Source organism: Elephantulus edwardii, unplaced genomic scaffold (assembly GCF_000299155.1).
Source record: "Elephantulus edwardii isolate Elephantulus edwardi_28Jun2011 unplaced genomic scaffold, EleEdw1.0 scaffold00344, whole genome shotgun sequence".
Taxonomy (NCBI): Eukaryota; Metazoa; Chordata; class Mammalia; order Macroscelidea; family Macroscelididae; genus Elephantulus; species Elephantulus edwardii.
Window position 1 is genome coordinate 1018335 of NW_006400094.1, and position 24559 is coordinate 1042893.

Sequence of the window (24559 nt, forward strand, 5' to 3'; positions counted from 1 at the left end):
TGGAGCCGAGCAAACTGAAGCTGTGAACAATCTCAAGATTTGATGGTACACATAAAAATAATACAATAAAAATTAAAAAATTTAATAAATTATTCATATAAAAATAATAATAATGATAAATCCATAAAAAAACTTGGCAGAATGAGAAGACAAGGATCTTTGACAAAGCATGGTTCTCAGCTGTTATTGAAAAGGATGGGGCTTCAGATATACCTAGTAGGTCTGCAGGAGGGAGACCTGGCCTTTTGCTCCAGTAAAGCCCACAGCCCATGAGACAGCACTTGGTGTCTCTTGAGTCAGGACCTGGCTCGATGGCACTTGGTAACAGAGTGTGGCCTTGTAAATTGCTGAGTGACTGTAGTTGTGTTTGCGTTATAACCCAGTTCTCTGCTTTTTCTTCCCTGCAGACTGATGGCTCTGCCTGTGATCTTGCATGAGGAGTTGCTGCACCGGGGAAGAGTCTGATGGTCACCCCTTCCTTGGAGCTGAGCCCTTGCTGGATTGCGGGTCCACGCGCAAGGGAGGGTCACTGTCTGGCCATGGGCTGCCCGGAGGAGTGTTCTATGTTGTGTTGACCTTGGGGTCCTCGTAGGAGCAGAGCTACTGGCCCGCAGCTCCGCAGCGTTGATGCTCCTGGGGTGACCTTGTCTTGGTGGGCTTCGTGCACGTGCCCTGTCGCGCCCACGTCCTCGGATGTACCTGTGAACGATGTCCAGGCCCGGAGGACTGCTCTGGCTCCCCGTCTTCTACACACCCGCGTGTGTCATGGTCAACTCCAATGTCCTCTTGTGGTTCACCGCCCTGGCCATCAAGTTCTCGCTCAGCGCCAGCCAAGCCCAGTACCCTGTGGTCAACACAAACTATGGCAAGATCCGTGGCTTAAGAACACCCTTGCCCAATGAGATCCTGGGCCCTGTGGAGCAGTACCTGGGCGTCCCCTATGCCTCGCCCCCCACCGGGGAGAGGCGCTTCCAGCCCCCGGAGCCCCCTTCCTCCTGGACTGGGGTGCGCAATGCCACCCAGTTTGCCGCCGTGTGTCCCCAGCACCTGGACGAGCGCTCTCTGCTTCATGACATGCTGCCCATCTGGTTCACAGCCAACTTGGATACGCTGATGACGTACGTGCAGGACCAGAATGAGGACTGCCTGTACCTCAACATCTACGTGCCCACGGAGGACGGTGAGTTTGTTCCCGCAGCCCGTACACGGCGACGGGAGCCTCCCCGCAACGTGCGTGTGCCCGCGCGTGCTCCCAGACAGTATCTCCCTCCTGGTCTTTACCCCATTTCTGTTTTTTTCTTTTCATATCCTTTATACACTTATCATGCTCACTGATCCCAAGGCCTTCTGGCATTCCCGAGAGGCCTAGGGAGTGTATAAGACTCTGACGCATGCCTTCAGTTGCTTTCACAGAGAAATCTTCACTGCTTTTCTTTCTAGTGGCCCTTTCCCCAAAGCAATATAGTAGTATGAGTTGGACTCAACTTGAGGGCACCAAATAACATTTCCATGAACAGATAGCATCTTGCATTTATTTGCTATATCTGAAAAATTCGGGGATCAAGTAAAATACAAGCACTCGTAGCAGCTGTTGGGTGGCATTTGCAAGCTGGAAGTGGGGGAGGGAAGGGCCAAGAATGATTCTTTCTTGGGGTTTATGCCTGAGATTTTAGCATTTTGTGTGTGTATGGAGGCTTGCAGAGAAGCGTGTGCATTTCAAAGAATATTTGATAGTTTGCTTGGGTTCCATTGTAGAGAAATGGTTTTGTACCCTTGAGCTATTCCTTCCCTCCCTGGCGTTTGAACACAAGTGTGCGTGGCCCAATCCTTTTAGTTGCATTACCGAATACCCCAGGTGTACTGAAACGGGCCCCTTCCTTTCCTTGTAAACTCCCAATAAGAAAGCCATCAGGGTTTTCCATCACCAGCATTCCATGGGTGTGTGTCTTCCAGCCTCATTAAAATGCAGACGTGTCCCCCTGCCTGTCTAGATGCCAGATTAAAAGTGTCTCTTAAAGATGAACCGGAATGTAGGCAAGCCACGATGGCATATTGCTCACTTATCACCCCCATCTGTTGTTTTCTAAAGAAGAGGAAAAATAGGTAATGAAATGCATCGCTACGTGTACTTCTGTAGCGACACCGACAGTTGTCATCATATATGTGCGGATGCACACGCACGGACACGTGGTTTTCCTTTCTTCTGACCCTATACAAATGAGACACTGGACATCATGCGATTTTTTTCCTATCGAAACAAAAACTCAACTGCATTTCACTTGATCCCAAATCTTGGTGACCTTCCTAGTTGTAATTTTAAGGGGAGCCAACGGCCTCATCTTTTTTAAAAAAATTTTATTTTATTTCATTATTTTTTGTGTGTACCATCAAATCAGATCTGACTGATACAGGAGGAGATTGTCCCTCCTTCCCCGGCAGAGCATCTGGTGGATTTGAACCATGTACCTCTGAGATTGCAGTGCAGCTTCTTGCCACTAGGCCACCAGAGCTCGCCACGACCTCATCTTTGTCTCATGGAGCAGCGGTGGGTTTGAACTTTTGGGTTAATAGCCCATCACTTAAGTTATTGTGCCACCAGTGTACCCCCAATTATTTAAGGACATATCGTGTGTGTGTGTGTGTGTGTGTGTGTGTGTGTGTGTGTGTGTGTGTGTGTGTGTGATGTTACCCACATGACTACAACTCATGACAGTCTTAGGAACAGTTGACCTGAGCATTGTCCTATCCTGCACTTTGCTCACGGAATGTGTCACACCATTTGACCAACCCCTGGGGTCATCACTGTGTCAGACAGAACGTTCTTACTGACACCTGTGTGTGTCTGTGTCTACACATATATATGTCAAGACCTCTGGTGGCCTAATGGTTAAGCAATTCACCCCCAACCCAAGAGCTAATTGTTTGAATCCACCACTTGCTCTGTGGGAGAATGAAGGGGTATCTATTCCCATATGATTTAGCCTCTGAAAACCTGATTAAATGTCAGTGATGAGTCTCTTCTGACTCAAGAGTGATGAGAGATGAGTGAGATTTATCTGTTCTAGAGAGGGTGAAACCAGGCTGGGCCCTGACAGCAAGGACTTGGAAGGTCTGACTCACAGAATTTGGGCATGTGGTCAGGAGGGACCAGTTCTTGGAGAATCTGGGAAGAGTTGAGGAACAATGCAGAAGAGCGAGTCCTAGGATGAGATGGATTGAATTAGTGACTGGAGAAATAGGATTAGGGCTGTCGGAGTCAGTGATATTAGCTCAGGATAGTCTAGTCAGGGTCTAAACCTCAAATACATAGGGTTGCTATGAGTTTCAGGTGAGTAGGTGGCTCGACGGCACATAAAAACAACAAACATACATATATACATGCGTGTGTGTGTGTGTGTGTGTGTGTGTGTGTGTGTATATATGTGTATATATATATGTATATATACACACATACATATATGCATACCTATCTCTTTCTCTATCTCTATCATCTCTTTCTCATCTATATCATCTTTATGCAAGCAGGAGCGGCATCCACTTCCTAAACCAGATGCCTCTGGACACTCTATCTGCTTTGATTAATGATGATAGTTATGAAAAGAGTTCAGGCCTTTTGTTCAAAGGGTTGCTACGAGTCATGGTCAACTCGAGGACCATCAACAACAACATATCTATTTATACATGCAGTCAAAAGATTGTAGCTAGCATGAAGATGGCCGAGTGTGACCTCTCCTAACTCTACAAAGGAGAAACTGTCCCCATCAACAACAACCACCGGGCAAAACGAATTCCTCTACGGTGTCGCATATGGTCTTTCACACTCCTGCATCTACTTCTACTCATTCCAGCACCAATCTGACTGCTCTGTGGGGTCAGAAATCCGTTTCAGTGATCGCACTGACATCACAAAACTATCCTCATGGTCATAAGATTGATTAGCTAAGTTCACAATCTCTAAACCGACAGCATACATCCTTCAGTCCAGACAGCTGCTGAAGTGTAGTTGCAGGCCCTTGACCTTCAGTCTCACGGCTTAGGGTCGTGTGAAAATACTCCTTTCTTCCTGCCAGTCATGTCCTCTTCCCTCAGCCTTCAGGAATGCCAGAAAAACCACCAATCTGTTTAAACACCTGTGTATTTAACTGGCTGCTTTATCTACTTTGGTGACACTCGTGTGTGTCTTTAAAATATACATGGAATTTTTTTTCCCTTTTTTTGTTTTTAAAATTGACAGCTAGTCTTAGGAACTCTTCCAATAGCGTGTGACTCTTACAGGCTGGAGTAAACAATGACAGGAATACAGGGGAATCTCCAGCGCTGTGTTCCAGTGTCCGTGATGGTCCGTGTCAAGCGCCCATCGAGCAGGCTGGTCACAGTCACACAGAGAGACTTCAGAAGGCCGTGGATGGCTGGAGTTCAGCAGATCCGTTCTCTGTTGGCAGGCAGTCCACATTGCTATGGAGACGAGGCTCACAATAGCCTTGAGGACCTGGAAGCTGGGGCCTGCTTGTCATAGGAGGGGTCTGAAGGACACAGAAACAGGTGCTTACCAGGGTGTGCCTGGTTGCCTGGATGTATGATACACCCAAAGTGGGTGCTCTGTCCTTACAGGACACAGTCGGTCATAGCTTCCCAAGCCACCGAAAGCTCTCCCTGCAGTAGCCACCTGGGGCCCTGTCTTTTCCCAGCATGTACCATTCATCTCCAGAATGAAAGCAAGGAAGGACAGAAAGAAGAAGAATGAATCCCAATTGATTTCCGAATACATTTGTTTGCAGTCCCCCTCGGTGAGGGGTGCAAGCTGAGTATGGCCATCTTGTAGGAGAGGTGAGGAGGCCAGCAGACCACCCGGGAAGGACATCCCCTGATTAGTGAACCCCGGCAAACCGCCCACTTCATGTGGCTCACGCACAAATAGAGCCTTCATTGAGAATATTCAAATCCCTGAAAGCCATTGCTCCATGAGAAAGCAATCTTAGCTAGCTAATCAACCCAGTGAGGTTCCCCCTGCTTAGTTCTTCAGGTTGTTTCATCCTACATGGTACACGGATTAACCTCTAGCGTGCTAACTGAAAGCTTGCTAGTTTGAGACCAACAGCCAGCCACTCTGTTGGAAAAAGATGGTGGCAGTCCGCTTCCATAAAGACTACAAGTTTGTAAGACAAGCGGCCCGGTCTGCTGTGCCCTCCAAAGTCACGAAGAGCCAACCCAAAGGCAGAGGACCCCATATTCTATCCCGAGTAGTGTTCAAATGTTTGAAGCTCCGTTTCACATACTTTGAACATGTCACCCGGAGGGACCAATCCTTGGAGAAGGGCATCATGCTTGGAATAATAGAGGAACAGCGCAGGACAAGAAGATCCTGGATGAGAACGATTAATGCAGCCACAGTGGCCATGGGGTCAAGGGCGACAGAGATGGTGAGGTTGGCTCTGAATAGGGTTGGATTCAGAGCCATTGTTCATAGGGTCGTTAGGGATCATAGTCAACTCAATGGCACAGAACAGCCACAACAATGTTTGTGAGCGAGTCAGAATCATTTGTAGGACTGGATGTAGGTTTCTTCATGAAATGTAAACATGATTTTTGCTGATGAAATCCGGATGTTTGTAAAAATAAGAAATCACCTCAACAACAATTGCCATATAATTTACCAAATAGGCAGTTTTTTAAGAGTGTTCTGTCGGCCACTTCTATGAGCGTCATTTGGGATGTTTTTAGTAGATGAAGAACAGCCGTAGTTTCTAAGCCTTTTGATGTTTGCAAATTAGCAGTTTTCATCATTCTCAGTGACTTATGAGAACTGATGAGGAAAGATTTTTTTTTAAGTTAGCAAACATAAAACTTTACTGGTAGAGCATAGTGATAACAGGATTTGTGCTAAGAAAAACATTCTCATTGCTATCAATTTGGAATCCACTCATAGCTGACTCTCCAGTAAGTTATCAGAGACTATAAATCATATAGGAGGCTCCTCATCTTTCTTGCACAGAGTAGCTACTGGATTCAAACCACCCACCTTTGGGCTGACAGTGCAGCTCCCTACATGCTTGGCCACGAGAGTGCATACGTAGTCCTGGTGAAAATATAGATAAAAGTATTATGTATTTTTTGAGAGATTGCTATGAAAATTTTCTCAAATGAAAAAAAAATTAGAAATCATAACCGTGAAGGTCAAGAGAGGTGGATGTATGTTAACATGTACAGAAGCTTAAGCATCACTATGGTGAATAAGTAGTGTAGCCATTGAAATGAACACCACATTCACCTCTCTCTCCCCATTGAAGGTTGGGAGTCATGTCGATGTTCCCAGAGATCTTCCCTTCGGAAGTATCTTCATTCATTGAAGAATATATATTGTGCATTTGGGATTTTGTGTTCCACTTTGGTACTTTATTTCTCTATATGTCACTCAACATTGATCAGGTTGACTTGATTGTTTAGGTTGTTACTTCAGTGTAACTCAGTATACCACAAGTGGTACGTCTTTCTTCTCTTTATTCTGCTACGAAATTTATTCTCCCCTAGTGAGGGAATCTAGAAGTCCAGATTCAGGGTGCCAGTTTGAGGAGCGGGCTTTGGTGTCTCTGTTCTGTAGGCACGCCTTTATGTCCTTCAAGCCATCGTTTTTTGGAGACTCCCTGTGTTGCAGCCTCCCCCACGTCCCTCACGCAGGCACTCAAGCCCAGTGTAGCTGCTGGTGGTTCCTTCTGGAGGACCTTAGGTCCTTGCTGTAAACTTGCTTCCTCTCCTCTGGTCTCTCCTGACATAAAAGACACCATCACAGGCCACACGCTGGGGCAACCACCCTTCCATCTCATGGGACTGGCCGGCATTCTCCACCTAATCCTTTTGCCGTGGATGCGCTTTCTTACATGACGGGGCCCATTTTAGAGCGTGCATTACACCCCTGTGTGTGGTGGGAAAGAAAGTCCAGTCCATGACAAGAGATGTGATCATCGAGGGGACACCTGTAGCCATTAATTCAGGCTCTTGCTAATGTGAAATCCGTTGTGTCGCATGGTGATTCCCGTTGGGTTTCTAAGACAGAGCTCTTTACAGAAGCAGGCTGCGTCATCAGTCTCTATCTCAGTGGTTTGGGGGTGTTGAACCCCTAACATGCCGTGTTATGTTTCAAGCACTGCACCACCAGAATTTTTTTCAACTTTGACTTCTTGTTGTGTTGTTAGGTGCCATCAAGTTGCGTATGGCTCAGAGCAAACCAGGGAACAACAGATCTGAACGCTGTCCTGTCCCACGCCATCCTTACCATCTCTGACATGCCCACTGTTAACGTCACGGGGTCAGTCCACCCTCTGGAGGGTCTTCCGCTCTTTCTTTGACCCTCCTCCTTTCCCGGCACTTATATATCCTTCTATTTAACATTGAATTGCTTAAAGAAAGCCATTACAGATTTCCTTACAGTGTAAGAAGTTTGTAAAATACCATTTTCTACCAGGAAGAGAATACGTTTGGGATTCCTTTGAAACAAGTCCGCTCTTGCTGGTGTCCAGTCTGTAATGTAAACCTTGGCTGTGATCTGAAAAACGTGCTGTCCCTACTTCATACATTCCAGTAAAGAATTGAAATCTCAGTAGGTTTTGTGTGCTTGATCACGGTATTCTTTCGTATTTGCTGTGGCGGTGGTGGTAGTCTAATCGGTTTACTTGGATCGCATCTGTTCCTTTTTCCAAGATGCTGCAGAGTCTGAAGTAAGGTCAGAGTCTGTCCACACAGTGGGAAGTGTGGATAGCAGAGATCATTGCTGTGAGTGAGAAAAGCATGCAGCTTCGGTAAGCATGATTTCTGCAAGTGTGTGTGTGTGTGTGTGTGTGTGTGAGAGAGAGAGAGAGATGGAAGGAGGGGAGGGGACAGGAGAGGAGAGGAGAGGATGGGAAAATAGAGATAGCTGGAACCTGAAGAAGGTCGGGAAAGAAAGAGAACAAAAAATGCAGATAACCGAGATAGAGGGTGGGAGAAGAGAAGGCAAGAGAGGAGGTAGAAGGAGAGAGAGAGGGAAGGTAGAGAGAGAGGAGAATGGAAGAGCAAGAATGGGGGAGAGACAAGAGGAACCAGAGGGAGAGAACGTCAGTGGGAGGAGAAAGAAGGAAGAGATACAGGTGAGAGAGAAGGAGAGGGAGCACAGATGGGGGAACAGATGGGGAGAGAGTGAGAAAGGAGGCTTGGGAGAGGGAGAGGAGAGTGAAAGAGAAGACCAGGGAGTGGTCGAGATGAGAGTGCAGCAGCAGAAATGAGGCTTGGACGGAGCGCAGAGGGACGGTGCCTTCATCTGACAAGCGCAGACTGTGGTTTCCTCCATGGATTCGAGGCAGCGTGTCAGAGTCAAATGAGAAGTCCGCATGTGACTTAGGAACGTAGAAATTGGTTCATGTTGGTTTGTGTGTGGCAGTGGAAGGGGGGTACTACTGCTCACAGGTCCATCCTGTGCCAGATGTAGACAGAAAGTCTATTGGGGTATCCCCTCTTGTAAGGGAGGGTCCACATTACTGCGTCCAAGTAAGGGATTACAACAACAACAACAACAGTGGTTACTGGATGAGTGACACAGTTTGGTGACACACCTGAGAGGTAAGAGTTTGAGTTCATCCAGAGGTACCTGAACGGAAGAAAAGGCTTGGTCATCTACGTGGGGGAAACTAGCAGTTGAAAACTAGATGGTGACAATAATCTTAAGAAAGAATTAAGTGGGGCAATGTCCCATGGATTTTGAAGGAACTGCTTTGGCATGCTTAAGCATCCACACTGGAAGAAGTGTAAGAAAAGATAGTGGCTCCAGAAGGCCCTCGAGGAGTCCCGAGGAGTTGCATACAGGGGTAGGAGTAGGTGAGCCAAGGAGGGAAGTCATGGATGATTCCCCAGTGCTGCCAACCGTGTCCTGGTGTTTTCCCTCCAACAAACGCAGCAAGACCTCCCCTAGAGCGATTTCCAGGCAGGAGTGTGCCTTCCATTCTCCTTCACGTGGATCCAGCCGTGGGGGCCTGCATTTACCTATCAGGGTTTGACGTTGCCCTTTCAGGAAGCTCTGGTGGCTTGGTGGTAAGGAGCTGTGCTGCCAATCCAAAGGCATGTGGATTGACTCTACTATGTGCTCTGTAGGACAAGGTGAAGGTCCCAGCGTCCTCCCACATGATTTTCTTCCTCTGGGAGCCCTCTGGACGGACGGTCAGCCCTGCGTAGGTTCTGACTAGATGGTACATAACTCCTGCAGTGATAACGATGTGTTACTATTCCCACGAACGTCAAGTTCTGCATTCTTGGCATGAACGTTGACGGCAAGGTGTGTGGGTGTTGACGGGCGCACTTCCACTGCAGGATGTTTTAATCCTACCCTGCGGTGACTGTCAAGAGGACCTTCTTTGGAAGTAAGACCTGTGCTGAGGTGAGAAGTGGAGATGAGGACACAGTCGGTTGGTCAATGGATCTAAAGACATTCATGGGGAGGAAACCATCTGTGTGGAGGAGGAGGAGTAGAAGGTGGCGGCAATTGGAGAGCCTCATCAAGCACCAGGGAGTGTGTACGATTACCGGCACCCACTGACAGCTGGCAGAGAAGGAACAATGTGGACCCAAGGCCAAAGGAGGATTGATGCCTTTGGAAGGTGGTGGTGCTGAAGAATATGAACTATCTCAGTGCCTGGGTGCCAGAATAACAAATGACCCTCTCTCAGAAGGAGTCCAATCACAGTGTTCCTTTGAAATGAGGGTGGTGAGATTCCATCCCTCATTCAGTGGGCACGTTGTCAGGAGACGGCTGTCTCTGGAGAAGGGCACACCCCGCTCGGTAAGGTCTCTGAACAAAAGGAGGCTCCTCAGGTAGATGCATTGAGGTGGTGGGTGGAAGCTTGGCAGAGATTGTGAGCACGCCGCAAGCCTGCTATGTCTGTGTTCTCTCGGACATTGTCATTGTCGTGTACCTGTGAGTTGGATCCGACCCATTGCTGACCTACCAGCAGATTTTCACTGAGGCAGAGATTTCTCTTCTTGCATCCCTAGAGCAGCTGGTAGATTTGAACCCTGTTCCTCTGAATGGACAGCGCAACTCCTTGCCACTAAGCCACCAGATCTCCCCGTTGTATATCTTGCTGCTATAAACAACAGCTAACACTTTTGGAAATAGAGCATAGCCTTGCTGATGTCTTGGACTTCCAACCTCCAGAAGTGTGTGCTGCTTTTTTAGAGAAATGTTTCTGGATGTTCTTGTGCCTGTTGGACTTCCAGTGACCTCTTGTGGTTCTAAAACTCCCTGTAGGGTTTCTGTAGGGTCTTGATGGGAATAGATTGGCAAATCTTTCCTCCCATGACGTGCTGAGTGGAGCTCCTTGAAGAAGAAACCATTACACACAACCGCCGTGCCCCATCTCCTTACTTTTTAAATACTGTGCTCTACAAGAAACATTGAATGGTGGTGGTGGTTCAAGATGCTGTCAGAGCCTCGACTTTGAGCTCACTAGTAAAGATGGAACCCATCCTAAACACCTCCTGGAACGCAGGCCTATTTGGATACACATTTAATATGCTTACAGGCTGGAAACTGGACGTGTCCTGATTAGGAAACAAAGAAAAACCCATGGCAACTGAAGGATGGATCTTAGCCACGAGAATTTGGGGGGGGGGCTCTGAAACACTGAGCTGTGCCATGCAGGTTACTTGGGGTGTGACAAGGATTTTCATGATGCTCTGAGGAATTCACAGGCTTGAGCAGAAGCAGCTGCGTACTAGTCGACATTGTTTTAACAGCTTACCATGAAACTCTCCGCTCCACCCATAAAATAATTTTTATAGACATTGGGAAGCCAGTGGAGTTTGTTGTGTTCACTGATCTTCTGCGTTCTGTGAAGTCAAGGTGAGTGACAATCTTACCTTGGGCCAACTTACTGGCCCCATTTCTCCATGTATATTCATGGCATGTCTCTGTATCCCATGCCGCTTATTCTCCAAATACTGAAGCTCACTTGGCATGTTACCGCCGCAATGGCACAGTTAATTATGTATTATCAGTGCTAACCCCAAGCTTGGCAGTTCACCGGCTTCTCCAAGGAAGAAAGATGAGCATTTTACTGTTGACCTCTTGGCAAGAAGCTACACTGCCTTCCCAATGGCTGGCCGTTCAAACCCAGCAGCTATGCCTTGGGAGAAGCATGGGCAGTGTCAGTCTCTTCGTGTGCGATAAACTGTCTCTGAAAACCGTCTGGAGGGTCAGCTATGTGTCGATTCCAAGAAGAAGGCACACAGCAATAACAACAACGTCCGTAAAGATGTAAAGTTTCTGAAACCCTGTGGAGGGTGTGTGAGTCGAGTTTCGTTTTAGTAACAGGGACTTTTGTTTTGTTCACGAAATAGATTATCCAAACTCAGACCAAATTCCCACTGCCTGTTGAGTTGGTGCTGACAGAGAACACCTTGTCCTGCAGGCTTGCAAGGCTGCAAGTGGCAACACAGAGGCTCTGTTGAGGGATTCTGCCCTCAGAGTGATGGGTGGATTTGAACTGCTCACCTTTGAGTTGGTGACTCAAGTGTATCATCAAACTATCTTTCTTCTGTGTGTAGAAATGAAAAGATGTGGGTGCTCTTGTGGGCTCACGGCAATCGCCTGGTTACTCTGCTCTGGAAAGGAGCTCAGCGCGTTTCTGAGGTCTGGGGGGGGCGCCTCCACCCCCTCTGTACCTGCGGTTGCTGTGGGAACTGCTTGTGTCTGGAGGTTGCAAGGAGAACCAGGGTTTGTGCTGGCGTGGGAGACTGTTGCGAGCAGGGTCACGTTACGGAATGCACTTTCCAGGCCCTGCTGGCCCAACTTGAAGGAGAGCCGTGGAAAAACAAATGGGCTTGCTTTAGGCTGTTATCGTCTCATCAAACGCTTTCACCTCTCTTAGAGACATATGCGAGACTTGACTGAAGATACAGGCTGCTTCTAACTTGGGATTCGTGCTGTCCATTGCTGCCTAGTGGATCACAACATTACTGGACATTAGGAGTGGCTGAAACGTCCCAGGATGAGCTTCACACCCCTGTTTCAAGTTCTCATATAATGCATGACTAGTCAGCTATTGCCCGTGCACCTTATAAATCTCTTGCCAGTTGTCATTTAGATGTACCATCAAGGTGGAACCAACTCACAGCTGACCCTCGAGTGGGTTATTAGAGGCAGTTCATTATACGGAAGGAGATTGCCTCAGTTTCTCCTGTGGAATAACTGCTGGATTTGAACCTCACACCTTAGGGTTGGCAGTGCAACTCCTTCCCACTAAGCCGCCAGAGCTCCTTCTTAGCCTCTCTTCCGGAGACATCACCTTGCTTATTCATCAGGCTTTGTGTGTGTCCAAATGATGGAATCCTACCTTCAAATCAGGCTTTGGGGAAACCAGTGAAATGTCTTAGAATGCTACTCTGGAGTTATGAGGAAGCTTGTGAAACCAGAGGGGCTGTAAAAAATGGGCTTGAGAGCCTGGTGGCACCAATGGCAGACGCTTGACCATCAATCGCTAGATCTTGCTTGCTTATCCCTTGTAAGTGTTGCCCAAACTGGACCGAGACAGGACTGTCAGATGGTCCCTTAACCTATCCACTTCAGCGGTCCTGGATGCAGGAGATGTTCCAAGGGTCATCTGTCAGGGGCACGCTTTGGAAGAGATGTTGATTACACACTATCATTAAGTCAACATTTCTCTGACAAAGATTCATCAGAGGGCCTTTAGTATTTGGTGAACACGATTAAACTGGTGCAGATTTCTGATAATGCGTGACTCTCAGCTTAGGGAGGGGCTTGTGGTGGCGGTGGTGTCCATAGGGAGGTGTCTTGCTAACCTAGAGAGAGATGGCAACTCCGGTGGTTCAAATCCCCCAGCAGTTTTGAAGGAGAAAGACGACAGTTACTCCCCTTGTGATTGATGGTCTCCCAGAACCCCCTGGAGGGTCAGCTATGAGCTGGGTTAAATGGTTTCAAGAATTTGAACATAGAATAAGCGTCTTGTTGAGAATGTGGACTAATGTGATTTGCTAAGGAGAAATGGCGTGCTCGTTTCTGTAATCGAGAGACATCCGCTCCCTCAAGAAAGAGTTCTCATCTAAATTTATAATTTTCTGTTACATTTCTACGCAATTCCATTGCATTTTAGATTTGTGTGGTGCGCAGGGCAGATTGGGTAACGCAGGCAGACTAAGTTCAAATTGTCTCGAGTATGTGAAAAACCAATTCTGTGACCAGCCAAAAATGTAAGGAGTCAAGGAAATGTTTAAACACACGGTTTAGCCTAAGCAGTTATTCTAGATGCATTTAGGGGAAACCATTTTCTTCTGAGGAATCACTGATGGCTTAGTAGTAAGGAATGGAGCTGCCAAAGCAAAGATCGATGGTTCGAATTCACCAGTTGGTCTGCAAGAGAGACATGGGCAGTCACCTCCCATGTCATTTACAGCCTCTGAAAACCTGTTGGAGGGTCAGCTATAGATCAGTTCCCGCTCAACGGTACACAACAACAACCGTAACTACTTTTCTTCAGAAAAATGCCTCCAATGACTGGCAAGAGGTCGCTGATCTTTCAGTGGAGACTGTTCATCCTTCTCCTACAGGGCGGCTGATGGATTCGAACCACATGTCTTTGCAACTGCAGCACAGCTTCTTACCACTAGTCCCACAGAGCTCCCTGGTAAGAGCAGAGTGACTATGAGGTGGAGGAAGGGAAGTACAGGGAGGATCGATGATGAACCCTTGATTAATCTTAACATGACTGATTGATTGATTGGATCTTGTTTCTTCCTTTCCTCAAACCTTTATTGCTGTTGAGTCAAAACCAACTCGTAGCTGACCTCCACTGCATTTCCGAGGCTGTAAGTCACGTGGGAGGAGATTGCCCATCTGTCTCGAGTGGAGCTGCTGGGAGATTCCAAACCATGCAGAGACTTCGGGTTACCAATCAACTCCGTATCGACCACACCAGGGAAGCCCCAGGCTGGTGCCTGCCCCTCCATCCACCCTCATGCAGCTGGGACGCCTTGGGACATTTCGACTAAGCCAGTCCTTGCAAAAACACATCGTGCTGGGAAAGAGGAAGAGGAGAGGACGGCAAGGAAGCCCCTTGACAAGATGGATTGACATGGTGACCCTAACAGTGGGCCCACGAAATGTCCGAGATCACAGAGAGAATGGAGGCAGCAGGGTTCAGATCCAACGTTCATAGGGTCGCTGCGCGCTGGTGTCAGCCTGACGACACTTAACCACCCAGAGAGTTGTACAGGGAGTAGAACAGGGGGCTTGAGCATGTCAGACATGGGGAGGACGGTGCAAGGGAGAGCAGGGTTCAGATCTGCCTTTCTCAGTGTCACTGATTTTTCTGTCCGTTTGAGGGAACCTAACAACCATAGTTTAGGTGGAGCCTCAGAGAAAGACAGATACCCTCCCCAGGATGGATGGGTCCAGTGACAGTCCCAAAGGAATGGCCAAAATCGGTGAGGATGGTGGAAGATCGCTCAAAGCTCAGACCTGTTACTACTAGGGTTCCTCTACGGCAAAGTTTATAACTTGAACCCCAAGACTGGCGACTGTGCATTGGGGTTGTTCATAAAGCCCATGGAAGGATGAATGTTTTGTTTCAGGTCCTAGATTTTCCTACCGGCTGCCTCTTGCTACTATCTGGTTTCCTGTAATAACCCCAAATGTTTATATCCGAGGGCTGAGTCCCTTGTTAAATGCCCTCTTCCACATGGCCGTTTCCAAAGCAGCATTGCAAAGGCAAGTCGTCTGCTGGAATGTTTGCCTCTTTGTGGTGATAGATAATCAATTGCCTGGCTCCCTCCCGGTCCTCATCCGACTGCACGTCACGCTTGTAACAATCTCTAAACAGCTCTGCTAGTTTGTAAACCGACAGCAAATATCCTTCCCTTTCCATATTGTCTGGGCTAAGCCGCTTTACTACTTATTCTTCTTTAATACTTTAATACTGAGCTATTTAAAAATAAAGGGGAGGGGGGTGTTATTATACTACTGGATTAGAGTGTGTGTGTGTGTGTGTGTGTGTGTGTGTTTCAAAATGTTACATAAGAAGCAATTATAATATGGGGAAAGACTTTCTTAAGGCTGTTAATTTTATGTTAATGTCATGTTAATCTCATTGCATTATCTTTCACGGGAAGATGTGTTTCTCTGTGTGCCTGAGGTGGAGGTGAAATGCAGAGTCCAGGATGGGCTTTCTCCTGCCTTGGAGTTTGAGATTTTCCCATAATGCACTCTGGCGGAGGCAGGGGGAGGGACGGTTGCCATTGAGTCAGCTGTAACACTGGGACTTCCCTGCTTCACAATCGTAACACATTAGTTTCACATTTTCCTCCTTTATGGTTAAGCATCCCGCTTCCTTGGCAAGGCAGCAACCCAGCTGCCGTGAAAGCAAATGGAGATGAAGAATCTGTTACCCCCAGATCTGAGGACTAAGGCGGGGTGGCGGTGGTGGTGAGATACTAAACAACAGCCCTGCCCAGACGTCGACCCACGCATCACAGCGTGAACTTCGAGGCAGACGGGAAGTCTGGGGAAGCATCATGTATTCGAGAGCTGATGATTTGTGCAGAGCAATTTAAGACGAAGCAAGACATAGCTGCTTGTGCATCCTCTCCATCGAATATTCTATCTTTCTTTGAGATAAAACAGAGAGCGTAAAAGACGTAAAAGATTGGGGGGGGCAGGAGTTCTAAGGACTGAAGCACCTCAAGCCATGCCTCTCTGGCTATTTATTGAGAATCGAGGGAAACAAATCATTAAGAGAATTCTCTTGTAAATGAAGCCGAATTTTTCCTCTGTTGTCAGCCTAATGCTTTAGCTCAGGAAGGAAGTGTTTCACATCTATTAACTCTCCCTCTGGGTGCAAGGGGGTCTAGTTGTCTGTGAATATTCGTTCTTTTGCAGAAACATAGGCATGTGTCTATATTTAGAAGTATGACTGGGTTTCCAGTGTTTTGAACATAGAGGCAGATGAGGAATGGAAGGGGGTCAAATTAGCTCTGAAACCTCTAATTAATGAGATTCTGGAGGTGAGTGTTGTTATATGATGATGGAGTACTTGGAGAAAGAGACAGAGAGAGGAGAAATGGGGAGTGGGAAACACAAAGAGATAGAATGAGGGGGCCAAGGGAGTGAAGAGGGACAGAGAGGGAGTGATACATATCTAGACACACAAAGTAGGCGAGGGAGAAAGACACAGAGGGAAATCCCAAGGAAGAGAGAGACAGGGAAAGAAGAGAAACAGACACAGGACGAGAGAGGAGGAGAAGACACCAAGAGAAAGGTAAGGACTTACAGATGTGGAGAGAGACAGACGGAGAAAGAAAGGGAGAGAGAGAGAGAGATCAGAGAATGACAGACGGAGGGAGGTGAAGACACAGAGAGGTAGAATGGGAAGGGGAGGAGAGAATGACATGGAGAGAGAGAGGAAGATATATAGGTAAACACGAAGAATAGAGGCGTTACCGTCAGGGAGGGAGACAGAGAAAGAGATCAGAGAAAGACAGACGGGGGGAGATGAAGACACAGAGAGATAGAATGAGAAGGGGAGGAGAGAATGACATGTAGAGAGAGTGATTGAGGAAGATATACAGGTAAACACGACAGGGATAGAGGAGTTGCCGTCAGAGAGGGAGACAGAGAAAGAGAGAAATCCGAGAAACAGACACAGGGAGATGAAGATACAGAGACAGGAGAAGAGGGGAGAGAAAGACATGAAGAGAAAGATATACACGTAAACACAAGATGGAGAGAGACGTGACAGACAGGGAGAGAGACAGATGGAGAAAGTCAGGGATAGAGCGGAGAAATGGAGGGAGGGAGATGAAGACACAGAGACAGGAGAAGAGGGGAGAGAAAGACATGAAGAGAAAGATATACACGTAAACACAAGATGGAGAGAGACGTGACAGACAGGGAGAGAGACAGATGGAGAAAGTCAGCGATAGAGCGGAGAAATGGAGGGAGGGACATGAAGACACAGAGAGATAGGAGGAGAAAGAGTATGGAAGAAAGGCATAGTGTGCGAGAGAGAGAAAGACATCCAGGGAAGCATGAGAGGGAGAGACACAGGGGTAGGCAGAGAAGGACCGCAAGAGGAGACAGCTTTCTCAAAGAGAGCCTCAGGGAGTCCAAACAAGAGGAAGCCAGGAGAGTGTCGGAGGAGGTGGAGAGACACAGAGGCGTCTCTCCTGGGTCAAACCTGGCCCAGCATGTCAAATTCATTCTTTGTTCTTGTGGGGGAACCCACAAGGGACTCCATGTGTCATTGCTGCTCAGGGAACCCTCAACTTCATGAGTGTGGTTGGTCTGCAAGTTTGCCACGTGGCAAGTGATGTGCCTGCCTTCAGGAAGAAGTGAACACTGGGAGGTGTTGACTCTTGTCAAGCAGAGAGACCTCTGGCAGAGAGCCCTTCCCTAAGATACCTCTCTCAGAATCAACCACTCATCTTTTGTTCTTCCTAGAAATCAATGCCTTTGATCGCACATCGCCCTGTTGTCTGCTGGGTCTGACTCCAGGAACCCCTGAACCTCCTGTCCCTCAGCCGGCTTCTTTTGGGTGTCTCTTTTATGCTCTCTTTCCCTTTGATCCCATTATAGCACTTTGAGGTTGTTGTTTGTTGTTGTTGTTGTTATGTGCCGTCGAGTCGCCTGCGACTCATAGCGACCCTATGTACAACAGACCTAAACTCCGCTCTGTCCTGTGCCAATCGCACTGTCTCTGACACTCCCATCCCAATTATCCCAGTCACTGAATCAGTCCACCTCATAGGGGGCCTTCCTCTCCTGCGCTGTCCCTCCACCCTCTCAAGCATGATGTCCTTCTCCAAGGACCGGTCTCTCCTCACAACATGTCCAGAGTATGTCAGACGAAGCCCCAGAATCCTTGCCTCCAAGGAGTCTCCCGGTTTAACCCGTTCCAGGACAAATCTGTGTTTTCCTAGCAGTCCATGGTACTCTCAATACTCTTCTCCAGCACCACAGCTCAAAGGCATCAATTCTCCTTCTATCCTCCTTGGTCACTGTCCAACTCTTAGATGCATAACAGGTGATTGTGAAGACCACGGCCTGTGTCAGATGCACCTTAGTCTCCAGAGAGACACCATTGCTCTTCAGTACTTTGGAGAGGTCCCTAACAGCAGACTTTCCCATGGCAATGCGCCTTTTAATTTCCTGGCTGCTGGTGCCAAGACTGTTGACTGTGGAGCCAAGCAAACTAAAGCTGTGTACAATCTCAATCTCTTCACCATCCATCCTGATGCTGCCAATTGGTCCAGTGGTGAGAATCTTTGTCTTCTTGACATTGAGCCTCAATCCATATTGTAGGCTGCAATCCTTGACCCTCTGCAGCAGGCGCTTCAGGTCCTCCTCAGTTTCAGCAAGCGGGGTTGTGTCATCCGCATAATGCAGATTGTTGATAAATCGTCCACCAGTCTTGACCCCACACAACTGCCAAGACCACTGCCCTGTCCCTCAGCAAAAGAAAGACCTGCAACGAGATGGATTGTCACAGTGACTAGCTCGGTGAGATTGAGTGTGGCGGAGGGTCCAGGATAGGGCACTGTTCAGATCTGTAGGTCGCTCAGAGTGGTGAATGACTCAGTGGCCCCTCACCACCGCAGTGACCACCCTCACTTGTCAGCTAGTCTCCCCTCAACAGACTTGAACATAGTAGAGATGGTGAAGATGGAACAGGGTTGACTTTATGGCCTCTAACCGCAACAGTTACCGCTGTCAGTTGTTCCTGAGCCCCCCCCCCCCGTGACTGTCAGAACGGAACAGTGCCCCCAAGGCATCTTCAGTGGCACATTTTCCCATGATGATTCTCTCTTCTGAGATGCGGTTCCGTCTTCCCACCTGCCCAAGGTAGCTTAGAACCGCCAACCTGTCCTTTAACAGAGGAGTGTGTTGGCAGTGTTTGCCACCTAATTTAACAACCAGATGAACCAGGCGTTGCACTTGGCAGGAGGCCTGGTGGCACACTGGGTGAAACACTAGGCTGCGGTATGTTTGAATCCACCAGCTTCTCCATGGGAGTGAGATAGGCTGCTGGTGTCCGTATAGATGTCGTTAGGTGACTTTGAGTCACCTCTCATTCTTGGTGACCTTGTGCATAAGGGAGCACAGGACTGCCGGTTTCTGTACCATGGGGACCGGCCCTGTGGGACCAGGCTCCTCTGCCCCGGGGAATTGAGATGGACTCAAATCCAGGCAGAGGGTTAACGACCTGCACGGTGTTGAGCGGGTTCCGGCATGGAGGAAGAAGAAGAAGGAGGCCAGTGCACTGCTGGGCATGTCAGTGAACCTCCTGGGGTCTTTGACCCCGTGAACCCAGGGCTTTGGAAACAGCTTAGTGGTCACAAAGATCAGGGCGGGCAGTTGGGTTTCTGAGAGTACGAGGAACATCTAGAAGTGGACTTTCTTCTCTACAAGGGACCTGTAGTGTTGAGCTTTCAATGAGCTGCACATCGACATAGGTACATATGTTATTGTTGTTGTTAAGTGCTGTCGAGTCTCAGGCGACTCATAGCGACCCTATGAAGGAGAGTCCTAGACGCTTGGGTGCCTTTCCTCCTCTCTCCAGGTTCATAGGGTTTCCAGAGGCAAGCTATTATGGAAGTGGACACCACTCCTCTTTCCACTAGGTACATATAGATGTAGATAATGTTATGTGCTGTAGACTTGAGGATGACTCCTACCAACCGTCTGAACAACAGATCTGAACGCTGTCCTGTCCTGCCCCTTTCTCCTCCTCAGCAACACACTTGAACCCACTGCTACAGTGACTCTGTTAGTCCATCTCATTAAGAGACCCTCCACCTCTCCACACACAATGCCCTCTTCCAAGGACTGGTCCCTCCTGACACATGCCCCGAGTATGTGAGATGAAGTTTCACCATTCTTGCCTCTTGGAGCTCCCGCACAGAACGCAGCCCCAGGCCTCCAGTGAGGTCATTTACATCTGGTCATCTCTAAAGCATGGCACGTCTGAGCAGAATAACACTCCACATGGTTTTCAAGGACCCAGAGGGTGTCAGAAGGTCATCATCATGTCCCTCTAACGCTGTTCTGGGTGGATTCCCACCGCCAAGCTTCCTCCCACTCCCTGGGTGCTTAACTATTAGTGCCTTCTGGGGATTCCCACAACTCCTTGTTGACAGCTTCTTTGGATATAAGTCGGGAGTCCTGGTGGCTGAGTGGTAAGGAGTTGCACTACCAACCCAAGGGTGCATGGTTTGAATCCATGAACTGCTTAGGGAGAAAGATGGGCCATCAACTCTCGTGCAGTCAGTGGGCTCTGAAAACCCACTGGAGTGTCAGTCGTGAGTTGGGTCCGACTTGATGGTACATAATCACCACCAGATGTCAATCCAGACCCTAACCCAGCACGCGTCCCTCATGGAGCCGCTGTAGCACTGAGTAGAAGGGCCGTAGAGCGTGTCTGACACCTCACGCTCACAGAAGCTCTCTAAACACAACTGTTTCTCCTTTTACGTTGGAGCATCTGCTGGGTTCTGACTCCTGACTTTTAGGCTAATAGACTTCATGCTGATAGAGGGTCAGTTACAGAAACGAAGACCCTTTGCAAGACAGGTTGACGGTGGACGAGTGACCAGTGGTGAAGACGGTGAGCGTAGTGCAGGGCAGGGCAGGGCTCTGATCTGATGTCCTTAGGGTCACTATGAGTTGTATCTGCTCAGTGGCATAACAATGGTGACCCAGCACGGGCCCCTCTTACGCTGACTTGAAAAGTCCTGAACGGGAGAAGACTCTCGCTTAGCTTAGATGCATCGATCATAGAGTTGAACAAGCAAAGGGCTCACTTGGGTATGTTTCCCTTTGCTCCGTTTTGACATTGGGGAATGTGGAAATGGAGCCCCATTCGTATTCTCTCTAATACATATTTATCTCCCTGGCACACTGCGCAGAAAGGTGAGAGCTGAGAACACGAGGTTCCACTCGGCCTGAATTCAAATGTGCTCCTAACCAGCTGTCGTTGGAATCATTAATCTACGGTCTTCTAGGAGACATTTGGGAATTTTTTGGGTCTGTTGTTTTGTTGGATTTTTCCCCCCAATCTCATATTTTCACAGTATTGTCCTTTGTCATTGCTGTCCTTTGTGTTACGCTCATCCATGATAACCAGTGTGAAATCAAGCTATCCTATTAATATTGCATGTTCCTTCAGGAAGGAAATGGTTGCATTTCAAAACAATATCAGTCATAAAACCTGAGAGAGAAAATCGTGCCATTCCTGAGAACAGTGTGATGTTAAGAATGTGAAAGTGTTGAGTCACTATTTCACATGAAGCTAAAAAATCATACAGTGAGGAGATAGAGTTCTACTAGAGTGAAGTGGATGAGCTTCTGTGTCTGTCTGTCTGTCTGTCTGTCTCTCTCTCTCCTCTCTCTCTCACACACACTCTTTTACTTTCTTACTCTCTCCTGCCCTCTCTCTCTAACATAAAGGGATGTGAGTGTATTGAACATCATATTTTAAATTTACTTTGGAACCATCTAGGCTTGGATCGCAGAGTTCCTAATTCTTTGTCTTTGAGGACATTTTTCAAGCTCAGATCTGGGTTGATTGCTGTCAAGTCAGAGCCAAGTCATTGCTCAACAGGTTTTGAGAAGCTGCTAATCAATCTCATGGGAGGAGATTGCCCATATTTATCTCGCTGAGTTGCTGGTGGATTCCAAAGATGTGGCTTTGGGGTGTCAGTGCAACTTCCTACTCTGTAGACTACCAGAGATTTGAGTGTCATTTAGGCAAACTGTTTATCAGTACATTGGTTTTTTTGATTCATGAATCTTTTGATATCCCGCCATGAGTTGGTACACCCTTCTTTGAGTCCCTAGAGATTTCATTTAATATTTTACAACTCTCCACTCCTTCAAGTGGGACTGATTAGTACAACTGTCTCCTTCCATGAAGGAGACTTGGGATCCATTCCTGGTCCGCACACCTCATGTGCAGCTGTTGCCTCTCTGTCCGCAGAGGCTTCCTGGCTCCACTGTCTGTTCATAATGGCTTCTCCTTGGCTCCACCACTCGCCCATTAATTTGCCATACTGGGTATGGTCATGAGGCCATAAGCAAGACCACCAGCATTTCAGATAGCAGTAGGGCCACCCAAAATGGACAGCACAGCTTTCAGACTAGGACAAACTAGAAAGAAAGACTTGGCATCTCTTTCCAGAAAAGAACCTGAAAACAATATTAACCACAAGGCTTCAAAACTCATCTGAGCTTGGCAGTAGTATGGGACAGATCCCCGTTTTATTCTGTTGTGTATGAATTCACCATGAATTGTAGACCAACTCACTGACGGACAGCAGTGTTACCTCGCCTTAGCCCAGTAGACTGAATCTTTGGAAGACGGGGACTCTTTGGGGCATATGTGACTGGATCATCTCCTTGAAGGCATGAAACACATGAATGGATGCAGGTTCTCTGAACATGGAACTGTGGTTGAACCTGGCTACACCTTTGTAAGAATGTTCATGTGTACTGTGAACCGTCCGAGCTGAGGTGACTTGAAATACTTCTACACTCTTTTTCTATGTGCAGCATGATGTAACCTGGGTTGCTGTGATGCTGAACCTTGTACCATTGGGGTATCAAATATCAGAATGGCTTCCCAATGTGGACCGTGTTTGGTGGAGGTCTCAGTTGTAAAACAGGTTTGGAAGGAGGAGTGGCGTCCACTTCCTAAACCACATGTCTCTGGAAACTATGAACTTTGAGAAATCATGACAGTTATGGAAAGGCACTAGGGTTTTTGTTCATAGAATTGCTATGAATCGCATGGCAAACAACAACATCTCATATAAGGAGAAATGTGGATTGGAGGAAGACTCATCAACAATATATGTTATGCAGATGACACAACCCTGCTTGCTGAAACGGAGGAGGATCTGAAGCAGAAGGTCAAGGACTGCAGCCTTCAATATGGACTAAAGCTCAACATCAAGAGAACAAAGATTCTCATCACTGGGCCATTTGAGAGCATCATGGTGAAGAGATCGAGATTGTTAACGGCTTCACAGTTAACAGTCTCGGCACCAGCAGCCGGTAAATTGAAGGATGAATTACATTGGGAAAATCTGCTGTCATAGACCTCTCCAAAGTACTGAAGAACCACATTGTCAGTCTGGAGAGAAAGGGGCACCTCATCCAGGCTGTAGTCTTTATAATTATGTGCTATGCATCAGAAAACTGGACAATGACTAGGATGACAGAAAGAGAACTGATGCCTTGTAGCTTCTTAGACATGAGAATGGAGGGGAGCTCTGGTGGCCTAGTGGCAAGAAGCTGCATTGCAATCCCAGTGGTACTTGGTTCGAATCCACCAGATGCTCTGCTGGAGGAAGGGCAATCTCCTCCTGTACCAGTCAGATCTGATTTGATGGGACACTACACAGAAATAATAATTAAAAAAAGAGAAATAAGAATGGAGAGACTTTGCTTCACATACTGTGGACATGTTGTCAAGAAGGACGTCATCCTTGTTTAATTACAAGATCATAGAAAACAAGGTCATGTTTGTATCTGGTGACTGGAATGCACTTGTGTCTCTGCAGGAGAAAGTTGGGTGGTCACCTGCTGCTAAGATTTACAGCCTCAGAAATCCAATGAAGGTCACTATGAGGAAGAATTGTATAGATGGTGTTGAATTTGAGAGTTAATTGTTTTTCCTCACTCTCTGTTATGTGATCTGATCTGTCTGTTCTGATCAGATAGTAGGGGACGAGAGAACAGTGCAACACCATTAATATCGTCACAGTTGTGGGTCCATGTACGGAGACTCTCCTTGAGGAATGACCTCCATCATCTTTTATATCATATTTGATGGAAGAGAGGTGGGCAGAGGAGGGACCTAATAGTACCAAGAAGACAGAGCTGGGAGCTGAGCATGTTCTTTGGACCTGAGGCCCCTGTGTTGAGAAACTGCTAGACCCAGAACAAAACTGATGGCAAGACTCTCCTGGTGCCACATCAGCTGAGAGAACACAAGGACCCTCTCCCACAGTGACAGAGAGACAAGGACTTCTCCTAGACATGGTACCCTGAATTTTTGCTCCTTAGCAGATGCTATGCTTGTTTGTGAAAGCCATCACTTATCTCTGTCATAGTATCACTAGATGTCTAACAGAGAGCACTGATGGCCTTTTGTTAGGAACCATTGAGCCGAGTACAACTCACATGACCCTATGAACAGCTTATCTGAACCCTATACTAAACTATGGTTAATTACAAGATCATAGAAAACAAGGTCATGTTTGTATCTGGTGACTGGAATGCACTTGTGTCTCTGCAGGAGAAAGTTGGGTGGTCACCTGCTGCTAAGATTTACAGCCTCAGAAATCCAATGAAGGTCACTATGAGGAAGAATTGTATAGATGGTGTTGAATTTGAGAGTTAATTGTTTTTCCTCACTCTCTGTTATGTGATCTGATCTGTCTGTTCTGATCAGATAGTAGGGGACGAGAGAACAGTGCAACACCATTAATATCGTCACAGTTGTGGGTCCATGTACGGAGACTCTCC

At 47.5% G+C, this 24559-nt stretch overlaps 1 protein-coding gene across 4 annotated transcripts in view; it reads left to right on the plus strand.

Annotated features, from left to right (window-relative positions):
• Positions 1–708: 708 nt before the first annotated feature.
• Positions 709–24559, plus strand: part of NLGN4X (neuroligin 4, X-linked) — a 341308-nt gene continuing 317457 nt past the window's right edge. For 2 of the 4 annotated variants that reach the window (XM_006901777.1, XM_006901778.1), the window contains exon 1: positions 709–1180. In XM_006901777.1, the coding sequence (XP_006901839.1) occupies positions 709–1180 (472 nt within the window). Of the gene's footprint in view, positions 1185–24559 lie in introns of all 4 variants that reach the window. The other 2 variants (XM_006901779.1, XM_006901780.1) reach the window with 2 other exon arrangements.